At 42.2% G+C, this 15,627-nt stretch overlaps 1 protein-coding gene across 1 annotated transcript in view; it reads left to right on the forward strand.

The window, feature by feature from the left end:
- schip1 (schwannomin interacting protein 1) overlaps positions 1-15,627 on the forward strand; it is a 325,572-nt gene that overhangs the window by 83,173 nt on the left and 226,772 nt on the right. The window contains exons 6-7 of the mRNA XM_061781837.1: positions 13,484-13,548; positions 15,401-15,472. Of these exons, the coding sequence (XP_061637821.1) occupies positions 13,484-13,548; positions 15,401-15,472 (137 nt within the window). The remainder of the gene's footprint in view (positions 1-13,483; positions 13,549-15,400; positions 15,473-15,627) is intronic.

The raw sequence follows: 15,627 nt of genomic DNA on the forward strand, positions 1-15,627 counted from the left end.
GTTTGATAAATCATGCAGCGTTACTCTAATTGAATATACTCCTCGAAGAATGCGCAAAATGGAAATTTGGCCCATTTGGCAGACACAATCATGGGTGCGCCCTGTGAGTAGATCAGCTTCTACAGCTGTTTGTGTGAGCAATAAAGTTTCGTTTTTCCACACACAAACCTTTAGTAAATCAGGCCTAGAGTCTGGCCAGGGTTAACAAAATGTAAGAATACCTGTCCCAGGCATGTGCTATTAATCGCACATGCAAACGCATACTGGAACCTATTGACAGACTTTGAGTCCCGTGGCAGAGATGGCGCCGACTAGACGAGGGCACCTTCGGGAGACTGAAAGAAGTTGCCTCTAAACTCTTTGAAGCATGATTATGTATGTATGTGTGTGTGTGTGTAGGGGAGGGGGGAGGGGGCGTGAAAGCGATCTTTTTCCACGGCAGATGGTGTGATGCTGTGTGAAACCAGTTAGGTTACCATCAGTGGAGAAGCAGGTTTGTGACAGATTTCTGGCTGCGAGGTGACTGGACCCACTCCCAGCCTCAAGGTCGACCCATAATTATACCCGCTTACTTGGGGATCGTCCAAATGCACCCAAGTACTCCATGCAATTAGGGAAGGCGAGCATTGTTTGTGCTGCCAATTGTCTAGGTTTCTTTTGTTCTTTTTTTTGTGTGGGTGATTTTTTTTTCACCTTCATTTATACACCAGGGAGGAGGGGGGGGGGGGCGGTTTAAAGTACCCCATGCCCTCTGTAAACAGTTGCTTGTCTTTCGGCTTCACCCACCAGGGGTTTAATACAGCTCTTACTGTTGTTGTGGTTGTTGGACTCTTTTGTCTACTTGGCCAAAAAAAGGACTTGAATATAATTATATTATACTGAAACCAACATTTACATAAAAAATATGGGCTACAGATAAACATATGGAATTTAACATTTAAAGGCATCATTTGAAGTTGCCCTGCTGTAATAATCTAATTTATCCATTTAAAGTGAGAGATTTTTTAAACATATCACAGTGGGTCTGTATAATGTATAATTTATTTCATTTTATCCAGTTTGTTTTTCTTTGCTTCTCTCAAACTGCTGCTCCCAGACTCAAATATTTAAATAGCCTTGCTCAAATAATCTAATTTAACAACCAACCATTGTTTCTGGAATGTCAAATCAGAGATCTGAATTTTGACAACCAAAATAAGTGCTACGTTGTCATTTTATCACATAAAAATCCTTTTAATATTTGTTACTGTAAACAAGCACATTTACAGGAGCCCATATCTCCATATTTTTTTGCTCTTCTCTCACCATACAAAGTAAAAATCAATACTTTTTGCTTTAAGAATTTTGCAGGTTTAACATTATTTTTTTTTTATAAAAAATATCTCTCAAGCTGCTGCTCATCAGCCTCACGTGTTAAAATAATCCAGTTAAAATAATGTAATTTTACAACCAAACATTATTTTAGAAACTTTAAGTGAGAGAATTTTTCAGGGCATCCCTGTAGATTGGAATCTGACAGCCAAAATAATTGTGCTACTGTTTAGGTTTATTACTCAACAGATATTTTGGAGTTGTCATTCTTCAAAATATTCTGCTCTTTTTTCACTATACAAAGATGAACTTTTTTTCTTTTTAGCTTTTTTCTTTTTCTTTTTTTAAAATATACAGGCAGTCCTCACATTGCCATACATTAACATCTGGGATGCAAAATGTTTTTTTTCAAATGCATCTGTTTGAAAATAATATTTTTTGCTTGTACTTGTTTGTATTATGTCGCTGTAACACATTGACTATACTTTAAACAACATGTGGTCTTTTAATTTGGATTTAACACGATGACAGGTGAAGCACTGAATGGGATGAACTCAAAAGCTGCCTTTCTATGTGTTCTTATTTTTTAATAATTCTTTTGACAAAAAAAGTGAGGGCAAAGTTTAGGGATGACAGAGTTTCCTAGTTGTACTCGAACTGAAGGGGGGACTTTGCAATTATATGGTCGTTGCCTTAAACCTCTTAAAAGCCTTGGCCCCTTTGCCTATCATTTTTAAACTACTTTCAACATTTGCTTCATTGCTCTTTGGCAGTTTTGACTTTAAAGGGAGCATAAATAGGATCCAGACATCACTGTATTACATTTATTTTGATTAAGTGGTCTGCCTTGCTTTATTTTTGGTCTGCAACAGTGCAAATTGACAAAGATTAATTGATTATCTATACAAAAAAAAACAAGTGCACAGCATGAGTGTGTGTTCGTGTGTGTATTGCGAGGCTAATTGCATTCATCAGGCAAACAAACACAGCTGGCCAATGTGCTGCGGCGTTGGATGGCGACCGGAGCCCGTGCTGACTGGGAATCTGTTGCCAGCGTTTCCCATCAGGAAGCTCATCAAGTATTGACGAGCAGAGCCAAGTGTAGCGGGATACAACGCATGAAGGGATATGTTGAAAAATCAAAAAAGTGGAAAACTATCATGTTTGTAGCTGGGGGTGGGGGGGTTGACTTAAAGGACATGACCTTAAAAACGGCGACCTCGTTGAAAACAGGGCGGCAAACAAGGGGAACTCGAAGATAACTGTGTTTTTATAGGCTGCTGAGACATTTGTCTGCCTGCACATTTGTCTTCGGTCTTTGTCTGTTTGACATTTATAGGAGCGGGAGAGCTATTTAAATCACAAGCACCTGTGTGCGCGGATGGGTTGTAGGTGCGAGGGACAGATTTACACCCCACGTACGGGCCGAGATGAAGGCCATTGGCCAGGCGGGACATTTCTGTTTGTCTGGCTCGACAGCTGGCCTTGGTCCAATTTCATTTCTTCCGAGCCTAAACACTTGTTCCACTCCGCTGCAGTCTCACTAGTCGACTGCCACGGCCTTTCTTTCAGATCATGGAGGAAAGATCACTTTTAACTAGGGATGCACTGATACTTTGTCTCGTACTTGGACGTACTTGGAAGAAATGCTCCAATACCAATACAACGAACGATACCAGTATACCAGCCTGACAAATATAAGGTGGTATCTGAGTCATGCAGAGCTGGGTAGAGTAGCCACAATTTGTGCTCAAGTAAGAGTACTGTTACTTGAGAATAATATGACTCAACTAAAAGTAAAAAGTAGCTCTCCAAATAATTATAATAAATAAATAGTAAGTATTCAGTGAAAAAAAAAACTACTTAAGTAATGAGGTAAGTAACATCTGATAGAACAAGATCAACTAGACAAAAATATAAAATGAAAATGCGCAAATTCAGATATTTCCCCAACAATACCACATTAACTGAATAATATATATATTTCATCTTTATAAAATAACATATTAAGACAAATTCTACCACAAGAAATAGTCTTAAATTGCTTTTTATTTCACTCATGAAACACCACAATAAACTCACCAGGCAGCGATTACATAGCCGTTCTGTTCTCTGTTGTTTTTACTAGGTTTCCTGAAAATGATTCCTTTGAAAAACTTACTTTTATACGTGACGCCGCCAAGACTTGGTTGTGCGGTCATGTGACTGCCTCTGATTGGACGAATGAAGTAAAACATGACGAGTAGTTCCATTGAATTGTTTACACTGAATCATGTGACAGCAACCAAAGCGGAAGTCTCTCTGACAAACTAAAACATAGATTTTTGAAAGCAATAGCAGATTAATAGAAATAAAAGTAGCGAGTGTAATGTAATAGAGTAGCTCACTGTAATGGAGTAAATGTACCATTTCCTCTTAACAAAAATAATCAAAAGTAAAATGTATGATGCATTAAAACTACTCTGATAAGTACATTTTCTTTCTGTAAACCTGCGATTGGCTGGCGAAAGCTTCAGGGTGTACGCCGCCTCCCGCCCGAAGATAGCTGGGAAAGGCTCCAGCAGCCCGCGACCCTACTGAGGAGAAGCGGAAAAGAAAATGGATGGATAATCGAAAATAAAGTCAATGTAGCACATTACTACACACCTCTGGAACCACGTCAATACTTAGACTGAAATGTCATTTAAAGGGAGAGTTTGCACTTTTCAAACTGCTTGCAAGATTTGAATGAACTCCACTCCTCCCTCCCCCCCCGTACTTGTCTGGTTCCGGCCAAGCCGACTTTAGCCATTGCTGGGTTTGATATTTCATTTTTTCTTGCGGGGTAATGTGCAATAAATTAAAAATTAAAAATAAACTTAACTGTCAAGCAGAAACGTGAATAATTCAGCAGTGGTCCTAAAGTGCAGGGAGAGTATGTGGTGATTCCCTGCCCTGATGCCAGCTCTTCTTTTAATGGTGCACGTTCAAAGCCCTTATTTGACCTTACCCTTTACCCAGAAAACAAGTCTTTGCAAGCCCATGAGGCTCTGCGTGTGCGTGTGTGTGTCAATGTTTGAACACCCTTCGGTAATTTCTTCAGCGGCAACAATCTCTGATTGGCTGTTCTTGTTCTGCCATGCCCAGTCGTAAAATAATAATTCAAATCAAATTAGAGGCATAAGATGGCGCCAGAGAGGGATGCATTTTGAAAATATGATTTTAATAATATTCTATCAAGCTATACAGACAGTTTTAACATCTATGACAAAAAGTGTGTGTTTTTTTTTTTTTTTGAAACTGCAAACTCTCTGAGTGAAATGTGTGGCAAGACATGCAGTTGAATGTTAAAATGTTAGTTCTAATGGCAAGTAGTTACTCTAAAAAGTGTTACATTTGAGTGAAGCATGTCATGTTTAAGAAGAGTTTGTGTTTGGTGCTTTTCATCAATATTAGTTTAAAATAACATGATTTTTCATCACAATCCAGTATATGCACAAACTACTTCCGCATTTGGCAAAATGGGTGAAAGCATTTCCTCCCGGTCCGGGTGAACGGCGAAGGAATCAAAACGTAGTCACGCTCGTTAGCGTAGCATACATAGGAAGTCAGCTATCCCGTTTTCGTAGACGTATTGGATTGTCAAGTATGGGTACTTGGTATCGTAAGTACTCGTACTTGTACTCGGTCTGAGAAAGTGGTATTGGTGCGTCTATACTCTTAACACACATCCTACTAGATAATGACTCAGGATAATCTTTTAAAAACATCTGACAATAATCAGCAGGGGGGAAAATCTTCATGTTACACCCATTAATTTTTAAAAACTATTTAAAACATTTATAACTGTCATACAAGTGTAAAAATAAGTTATGATCTTTATTTATTAATTATTTAAATTATTTATATGAATATATAAAACAATAAGTCTCCTCATTCTTACCTTTGATTACCGGAATGACATGCAGAGTGAGATTGATTTTTGTGCCTGGGAGGTGAATGTCTTCCCAATAAGAATGAACACAGCTAACGAGTTGAAATATTATTGTTGACATAGCCATATTGTACTGTGTAACCATGCAGAACACAGATGCGTGCCAGCTTTCTACGCCACAATCAGTTCAATTTCCGGTTCAATGGTTGTCATCACTCCATCACGATAGCCTTCGTTTCAGATTTTTCCTTCCCCCCCCCCAGTTTATTTTGCAAGGGCCATTGTAATGCAACCATTTGTCTCAAACTGCAGGTTTTGTTGCTGCTTATTGCCAAGAAAAGAAGCTCATTCTTTTTATTATCCTACCATAGAAAATTTAATAAGCAGACAGGGCTTTAAAAAAATTCTATTATGAGAAACACAGAAGGGACAAAAGGTGTACGACAGTAAAGACACAAGCAATGGCGGGTGGCCGGAAAAAACCCATGGCACTACAGAGTCAATATAAAAACAATAAGCAGTATAAAAAGTGAAGCGATCATATCGGGTTAGGCGGCAAAGTGCAAATAAAAAAAAAATAGTGGGCAAAGAGCAGCTATTAACGGTTATTAAATTGTTTTTTGTTTGTTTTTTTACTCAGGTGGATATTTCTGCTCATACAACATACAGTAGCTTCAGAACGGTGTCCCCTTGTGTTTGATGACATTTTGGATGGGCAGCATGGCTTAATAGTTAGTACATGTGCCTCACAATTATGAGGTTCTCCCCTGCTTGCATGGGTTTACTCAGGGTACTCCAGCTTCCTCCCACATTCCAAAAAAAATGCATGTTTTTTTTCACTGAAGACTCTGAATTGCTCATAGGTGTGAATGTGAGGTTAAATGGTTGTCTGTCTATATGTGCCCTGGGATTGGCTAGCGACCAGTCCAGGGTGTACCACGTCTCTCGCCCAAAGTCATCTAGGATGAGCTCTAGCTTAACTGCAACAAACAGTTCTCCATTGACCAATCAACGGACAGCAACGCAGGCGATTCAAATTTAACTATTATCGTTTGTTTTCCGTGTGACGCTATTTATTGAAAGGGTCCCTTATTCACATTTTTATGTAATGCCGTGGAATGTCACAAGATGGCGCCAAAGCCTTGGCTGAATAGGAAAGTAAAGTAAGAAATTGATGTTACGGAAGTAAGTTGAAATGATACATCTCGACTGTGAGCCAAGCTTTTTATGTCGAGAAGCTACAGTAAGTTTAGCCTGGGTTGTCAGTGGACGTTACGGCATCTTCAGGTGCATTTTTTTCAAAATCAAAATCTCAGTTTTAAAGGGTAATGTTGTAAGATGAGTTCAAAATGACAAACTGTTTTGGGATCATGGTTTGTGGTAGACAGTATTTACAACCTAAGTGATTAGTATAGGAATTCATAAATATTTTTATGCACAGTTGTCCCCCACTGTTCATGGCATGGCTAAGTCCCCATCCCCAGGGTTACTCTATACAAATACTGTAAAGGCCTTCGTCAATTAAACGCCGGGTAGTCCCTTCAGTTGAATTACGAAAATGAATCAAAATATGCCCTTCGGCCATTATTTTAGGAAATACAGCAGGTGAAGCATTGAGTTCGGTCCAGAAATGTCATGTTTCTATTGTGTAGACTTCAAACTGTTGAACTAGAAAGCGAGTATGCTGTTGTGTTTTGACTACCGCGTCTCCTTCTTTTTTTAGTTTAAAATGGCTAACCTTAACCAGGATCCCTTGCCGTTCCATGACCAAAAGTAGAGCCGAGTTGGTTTTGTGGCTGCTGTAAATCCTCGCTGCCTTGGATCAGCGGCCTCCTTTCTAGCTAGCCAACTGGCTACCAACACACTGTGTTGGCTGTGTGTTGCCACACCTCTGTTTGTCACATGGGGAATCCAGTCAGCATGTCCGTCTTTGGGTCCGATCATCTTTTTTTCCACGCTGGAAATCGAGTTCGGAGTGTTAGCACGATCTCCTCTGCGCGCGAATATGTTAAGCAGGGGTCAAGGTCGCTTCTCCATCAGAATCTCTCTACTCCAGCCCTCCAACCCCCTCCACATTATCCGCTCCATGCCTGACTATACCATAAATCCTGCACCACGTGTGCTGGAACACACACACACACACACACACACACACACACACGCAGACATATCCACACGACAATCAATACAAGCCTGCTTGGCACTGCCAAAACCAAAAATGACTATAGATTTTCTGTCGGTGTTGCCTTTAAATTATGCAAACGTTTAGTTTATGAGCCGTTTTTTTTTTGTTGGGCTCCCACTTCAGACACTGGATGGGATTGCCACAGGTGCAGGTGTGCTCATACATTATTTCAGACCACAGCGTCTTGTCTAAAACGGTAAGTGTACTAATGTTTCATTTCCATCCAAGATAATTACACATCGTGGAGTGGTGCAGATATTGAAATCGATACAAAGGAGTCGCTGTAAATTGTCCTGCTGAAGTCAGGCTTTTCCTTAATTGGCGAACATTGTACTCCGGATATCGGCGCGAGGATTTCTGTTTGCCAAGCAAACGCTCACAGCCGCAGTCTGTCGATTAATAGGCAAAGCACAAGTGAGACACTATTAAAAAGCACCTGCAAACTATTGGCTTATTCACACGTTTTATCTGAGCTAAATCTAAAGCTCTAAGGAACCTCTAAGCAATCCCTTCCGGGATGAGATTTCTCATGATAACTATCTATCTATCTATCTATCTATCTATCTATCTATCTATCTATCTATCTATCTATCTATCTATCGATCGATCGATCGATCGATCGATCGATCGATCTATCTATCTATCTATCTATCTATCTATCTATCTATCTATCTATCTATCTATCTATCTATCTATCTATCTATCTATCTATCGATCGATCGATCGATCGATCGATCGATCGATCGATCGGTCGATCGATCGATCGATCGGTCGATCGGTCGGTCGGTCGGTCGGTCGGTCGGTCGGTCGGTCGGTCGGTCGGTCGGTCGGTCGGTCGGTCGGTCGGTCGGTCGGTCGGTCGGTCGGTCGGTCGGTCGGTCGGTCGGTCGGTCGGTCGGTCGGTCGGTCGGTCGGTCGGTCGGTCGGTCGGTCGGTCGGTCGGTCGGTCGGTCGGTCGGTCGGTCGGTCGGTCGGTCGGTCGGTCGGTCGGTCGGTCGGTCGGTCGGTCGGTCGGTCGGTCGGTCGGTCGGTCGGTCGGTCGGTCGGTCGGTCGGTCGGTCGGTCGGTCGGTCGGTCGGTCGGTCGGTCGGTCGGTCGGTCGGTCGGTCGGTCGGTCGGTCGGTCGGTCGGTCGGTCGGTCGGTCGGTCGGTCGGTCGGTCGGTCGGTCGGTCGGTCGGTCGGTCGGTCGGTCGGTCGGTCGGTCGGTCGGTCGGTCGGTCGGTCGGTCGGTCGGTCGGTCGGTCGGTCGGTCGGTCGGTCGGTCGGTCGGTCGGTCGGTCGGTCGGTCGGTCGGTCGGTCGGTCGGTCGGTCGGTCGGTCGGTCGGTCGGTCGGTCGGTCGGTCGGTCGGTCGGTCGGTCGGTCGGTCGGTCGGTCGGTCGGTCGGTCGGTCGGTCGGTCGGTCGGTCGGTCGGTCGGTCGGTCGGTCGGTCGGTCGGTCGGTCGGTCGGTCTGTCTGTCTGTCTGTCTGTCTGTCTGTCTGTCTGTCTGTCTGTCTGTCTGTCTGTCTGTCTGTCTGTCTGTCTGTCTGTCTGTCTGTCTGTCTGTCTGTCTGTCTGTCTGTCTGTCTGTCTGTCTGTCTGTCTGTCTGTCTGTCTGTCTGTCTGTCTGTCTGTCTGTCTGTCTGTCTGTCTGTCTGTCTGTCTGTCTGTCTGTCTGTCTGTCTGTCTGTCTGTCTGTCTGTCTGTCTGTCTGTCTGTCTGTCTGTCTGTCTGTCTGTCTGTCTGTCTGTCTGTCTATCTATCTATCTGTCTATCTATCGGTCGGTCGGTCGGTCGGTCGGTCGGTCGGTCGGTCAGTCCGTCCGTCCGTCCGTCCGTCCGTCCGTCCGTCTGTACGCTATCTCTTTATCTGCTATCTGTCACTCATCTCTCTATCTCCATCTCTCTATTACTTGATCTCTCTCTATCTCTAGTTCTCTCTATCTTCCTGTCTGTCCATCTGACTGTCTCTCCATTTTATATCTCTCTATCTCCATCTCTGTATCCCTATCTTTTTATCTCTCTCTCTCTTTCTATTGGTCTCTCTCGCTCTCTCCTCCACCTATCTGTGTATCTATCTCCATCTCTCTATCACTAGGTCTTTCTGCCTGTATGTATGTACTGTATGTATGTATGTCTGCCTCTCAATCTCTGTATCACCATCTCTTGCTCTTTCTCCAGCCCTCTATCCCGCTAGCTATCCTTCTTTAATCGTGGCTCACTCGCTCTCTCTGTCACTCACTCTATGTCTCTATCTCTTGTTCCATCTCTCTTCATCTATGGCTATCTATCCCTATTTAGCTCTATCTATTGCTATCTTTTCCTTCTGTTTTCTATATCTTTAGCTGTCTACTATATCTCTCTATCCCTCTCTCAAGCTATATCTCGCTATCTAGCAATATATCAATCTCTATCTCTTTAGGTCTATCTCGCTAGCTCTCTATCGCTCATCATATCTCTATCTCTTTATCTCTATCCAATGATCTCGCTATTCCTCTCAACATCTCTCTGTCTGTCACTCTCTGTCACACACACACGCACGAACACACACACACAAACTTAGAAGGACAATGACAGACACATACATTACCTAGCTCCTTGCTCAAAGCTTATCTTTGTAAACACTTAACCCCTTAACACTCACCTTAAACTAATCCTCAATCCTTTTCTAGCCTTTACCAATCCCACCATCTCTCGCTCTCTCACACACACACTTCACACTTTTGTGTGTTGTCTCTGACACAACCTCTGCATCTATTGGGCTATTTTTAGAGTCGTTTATGCCCCTTTTTCTATTTGTCTATTTCTAATCCTCTCTGCTTTGCCGTTCCAAAGCTGAAAATTCCCAAATGGCACATTTCAAAGTGTCATGTGCCTGACTGAATGCATATGGTGGAGACTGATGCTTTCTAAATGAAAGAGACAGCTGTCTTTTTGGGGCGAGATAGATAGATAGACAGAACACTTTGTTCAAGTAAAACAAAGCAGTAGTGACAGTGGCTCCATGAGGACGAGATCACAGAACGGTTTGAATCTCCAGCTGAGCCCACGTGTTCATCCTCAAGGATTCTTCTTTTAATCAGACAGCCATGGAGGCAAATGCACTTAAAGAGTAAAACAGCACATTGAAGCGATCATTGATCACTAATCACAGCGCTTGATTCTATCTAATGAGCTACTTGTTCTTTCTGGGAGGCCGTATAATGAGAAAAGCAGCACTAGCTGCACCCAACAGCCAAAATAAACCCCCTTTTTTCAATTTGAGGAAATGAGGGATATTGGGTGTTCTATTTAGTGGAATATTCATTAAGGTTCAACTTCAACTATTTATGCATGTGCAGCCGCTAAAGAAAAAAGGAAGGCTGAATTTTTAGAAGTAACAAAATGTTTATTATTGTGGTTGTAATATGCACCAGTGCAGCGGTGCACTTCATCATGATATTGCACCATTATATACAGTACAGGTGTATCTCAATATATTAGAATGCTTTGGAAAACTGAATTTTTTACAGTAATTTAATTGAAAAATAAAACTCATGTAGAGTTACTACACACACACACTGAAATATTTCCATCCATCCATTTTCAACACCGCTTATCCTGGTTAGGGCCGCGGGGCGCTGGAGCCTTGCCCAGCTGACTTCTGGCAAAAGGCGGACTACACTATGAACTGGTCGCCAGTCAGTCGCAGGGCACATATAGACACGGACAACCATTCGCGCTCACATTCACATCGTCACTGAGTGGGAACTGAACCCACGCTGCTCGCACTAAAGTTAGGCGAGTGCACCACACTACTACAATGAAATATTCCATGATTTTATGATCTTTCTCATTTTGATTGATTGTATGATTGTAGCTCAAAACTAACAAAAAATACAAAATTCAGTAGCTCAAGAAATTGGAAAAATTGGTTCTTAACCTGGGTTCGATGGAACCCCAGGGATTTGATGAGACACTCTCAGGGGTTCAGCAGAGGTCATTGTGTGTGCCCGTTCCCTTCATACTCATACTGTTTGTTACGATGTATCTTTGCAAGCTCTCCTTTTCTAGGAAGGTAGACATAAAAACCAGAAAAGGATTTTGTTGCAAAAATGATATGAGGGTGGCTCTTGCCAACATGAAGCCAAGCATTCCTGAACTTACATCTGTAAGGCAACAGCAAAAGTTACATTGATTTGCAGTAAATATCCATCCCCAGCACATACAGTAATGGCACATCATACTGCTAATGTTGAAGCTTGCAGGGGCAGCGATGCACTCAAGCTGCTCGTCTCACGGCCTCACGTGAACCACCCTTGGCTCGTCAAGGAAGAACTGCTCCATTTAAACTTTGTTGCTCCCTTGTAATTGAATTAGTCTGCTCAATTATGTAGAGGCAGCCTTGTCCTCATTAGGATGGAGCTGAATGGGAGGGGATGGGGCGTGAGGGGGGATCGGAGGCAGGGAGCAGCAGCAGCCCATGAGGAAGTGAGAGCCAGTTAAAAGTCGCTTTGATTTCTTTTTTTATTCTACATTTGCTACAATTTTGTCTTAAGCAGCAAATTTGAGCAATTTCCCTTGCTTGTGGTCAAGGTCAGCAAAGTTCTGATTATCGGATGTCTCTACTGTATGATTATCCTGTGGTTTAGGCGTGTTTTAAAAGACTTTTTGCCAATCGTTGATTGCAAATCCAAATATGTTTGATCAACTCCAATTTCCACCGAGCCACGCCGTGATTATGACCTGAACCTACAGCTCACAGTGTTTGTAAAGACCTTTTCACCATGATGTCACACATGCTTCCGCGTGGCAAAAGCTCAAGCGATCTCTGGCTGCACCACTCGTAAACCCTTTCATGTCATTTGAGCAATTGAAAAAACTGGGTGAATGGCCTGAATGATGATTTTAGCCATCTTCTCTACTGCCGTAGTCTGAATGTGTGACGTTTCAGTCGAAAATATGTTACATGAGGTAAATTGCCAGAAAGGAAGCCCATACGCCTGCTTTAATTTACATTTTAACAGGTACAGTAAGTCGAAAATAGACATGGTAGAAATTCAGACATACAGTAGTTAACATGATCATTAAGGGACTGGCGAATTAATCCACTTTTCTGTTGCTTGAATGAATGGCGCAGATGTGCTCTTTTGTCGGCGAAATGGACAGTGTGCTACAGAGCTTAGCTTGGAGGCACAACCCAACCAAACATTTTATACGTACGTGTGCAAAAATGTCTTCCAGAAATCCCTGACCAGATACCATGGTGCCTTGGTTCACAGTCTGTCCCTTTAGAAGTGGGTAGTTTTGCAATCTTCTCTATACAACTACGATAATTACTCAATTGATCAATTATTTACCGATTTATCTTCCTCAACTACACGTTGCACTGGATTGTTGATTATTTTATTTTAATTTTTTTTGGGGGGGGTGGGGGGTCAGAAAAATACTTTTTTGGGGTATATCTGGCAGTGCAACCCCAAACACAAGTTTTTGTCATCGTTTTAAGTTCAGGTCAACAGTCGTCAATTCCTTTTCGCCACCCAAAAGTACCCTGGCGCCAACTGTTTACAAACATGATAAAAAGGTCTGCAGTTAGCAGATAAGCTCACAGCTAGCCTAGCGTTTTCTATTTCTCCTACTACGACGACTCTTTGTATTTCCTGGCTGTCTGTTGGACCATGCTGCCTCCCACAGGTCAGTCTTGGTACTACACAGACATCATTAGGTGTGTTTTGTGCCGTGTTAGTCATCTTGAGTACACGCTATAAGCATCAAGGACACAAAGTTTTCTTCCTCGTCATGTGTGGGGTCTGTCACATATTAAAAATCAGGTAAGATGTTAAAAATTAGTATATGTGTACCCTCCTTTATGTGTGACTCTCTTGGACTATCCTGTTTGTCTTTGGTCCTTCAGTCCCATGCAGTGCCTAAATATTAAATGAAATCTCTGAGGCAGCAAAATTCTCCTCAAAGTCACAGGAAAAAGAAGGACAAATCCATGCAAACCGAAACATCGGCGCAATGATGGCAAAACACGCCAAATGTATGTGCTCGCACATCAGCTATTTGTTATCAACAATTTGTGCCCGGCCTTCTTTGTGTGTCACACAGGAGCAGCTCAAGAGCCCCCAGAGTGGCTTCAGGCACACTAATGGGGGAGGCTTCCAGCTGCAGACGTGAGTGGGCGCGCACACACACACACACACACGCACACACACACACGCATAGTAACACACAACAATAAGAGCATAAAGCATCCTGCTCTCGTGTCGCATTAAAAGCCCATTTTGTCCAGATGGGATCAAACCATCTCGTTAATTACTGTTAATACATGGGTCATTCCAGAATTGGAGGACAATATAGGCAACACCATTTTTGAAAAATTGAATGATTTTATGTATTTTTCAAAGAAAACAGGTAATTAACCATCATATAATCTGATTTATTTAAAACAGCCACTGAGCAATAAAGGGTTGCTAGTTACCTGGTAATGCAAATTATGGTAATGCAAATTATTATTTTTTTTGACAATTGTGCAAAAAGATGCAGAGTCCTCTAGCACTTAGAGCAGTTCGAATGACTAATATAGCAATAGTCCGGTGCAATGACCATTGTGCAAAGGGTGCCGAGACTTCAAGGAGTGTATGCAGTTTAAAGCGTGATAATCTGGGACAATGTTGATTGTGCAAATGTTGCAGATACTCCTCAGTCAGTGTGCAATTGGGGCAGATGCTACTCTGGCATGAGTGGCCAGTATTGGTCAACAACAGATATGCAAATAGTGCAGCGTGGCGAGACTACTACAATGAATGCACGAGTAATGTATAATTGGCCCGATAGAAATGTGACAACAACTCAGACAAAAAAAAGGTGGTCCAGCAAGAGATGTTCATAGGACTTCATGACCACAGATGTCAAGGCAACAGGCCTGTAGTCATTTAGACCCGAGATTGTAGGTTTCTTGGGGACTAGAATGATGGGGGAGCGTTTGAAACAGGATGGTACTTCGCACAGTTCCAGAGATCTATTGAAGATCTGAGTGAAGACTGGAGCAGGATGGGGACACATGGTCTGGGCCTGCCACTTTGTTAATCTTTTGTTGTTTGAAGATGTGTCTCACATCCTGTTCGTGGATGGTTAACGCAGAAGTCAGAGGTGTGATTGTGGTCGGTGGTGCGGCTGGGTGGGTGTGGGGTGTGAAACTGTCCTTTTCAAATCCGCAGTAGAAGGTATTCAAGTCGTTGATTGATGCAATCCATTATGGCTGAACACATTGAAAATAATAGAAGAGAGGACTTATCTTAGTTCTACCCATGAGCAGAGCATTTAGCTTGATGTCATTCTGCTGAGTCATGGAGGTCACTTTTTTCTCTCTCGCTCTCGCTGGCTAAAAAGGAATTATTAGCAGAAGAGCATGTATGTTGAGACAACTTCAATGCATTATTACTGCACTTTAAAAACAATGTCTGAAAAAAGCCATTTTAGCTAAAGGTACTTGCTATTTTAAATAATACAGTGGTACCTTGAGCTACAAGTTCAGTTTGTTCCGCGACCATACTCGTAACTCAAAAACACCTTCCTTATTGAAATGAATGGAAATGCCATGAATCCGTTCCAGCTTCCCAAAAATATTAAACCAAAATTATTGCAGTGTTTTAATCAGAAAAATAGCACTTTATAACAAGATATTGTATATAGAAAATAGACTAATTAAATAATTAAATAGAATGTAAGGAATTAAACAGTTTCTGCCACATTGTTAGCATCAATTTAATAGAAATTGTACTGCACCTTGGCCACCTGGGGACACTACAATACAGACATACGGATATACATTGAGCCGGTCAAAACTGCTCAGTAAACCGCATAAATATTAGTTCTTCTTCATAGAGGATAAATAATATGTGCCTGTCTGTCTACATATGTTGCTCCACCATTTGTTTTGCAATGTTATTTGCTGAAAAAAGTCAAAAATGTCCCCCAATTCTAGAATGACCTACACACTGAAAAAGTTTGCTTCTCCCACAGTAAGGACCTGCTGGTGGACCAGGATGACAACATCAACATGAACATGCCGCCGTTTGAGACCAAAGTGTTGATGTGAGTCTATCTTAAATCTCTCTGCCAACCCCACAGAAAACTTTATGACCCCCGCTTAAAACTTTCTTGCTGTGATTTAATCAAGGCCAGACGACATAAAGCTGACAGGTTGATTGATAGTTTTGTGAGAGATAAAAAGAAAAAACTTCTGTAGG

The sequence above is a fragment of the Phyllopteryx taeniolatus genome, chromosome 8 (assembly GCF_024500385.1).
Source record: "Phyllopteryx taeniolatus isolate TA_2022b chromosome 8, UOR_Ptae_1.2, whole genome shotgun sequence".
NCBI classification, from domain to species: domain Eukaryota; kingdom Metazoa; phylum Chordata; class Actinopteri; order Syngnathiformes; family Syngnathidae; genus Phyllopteryx; species Phyllopteryx taeniolatus.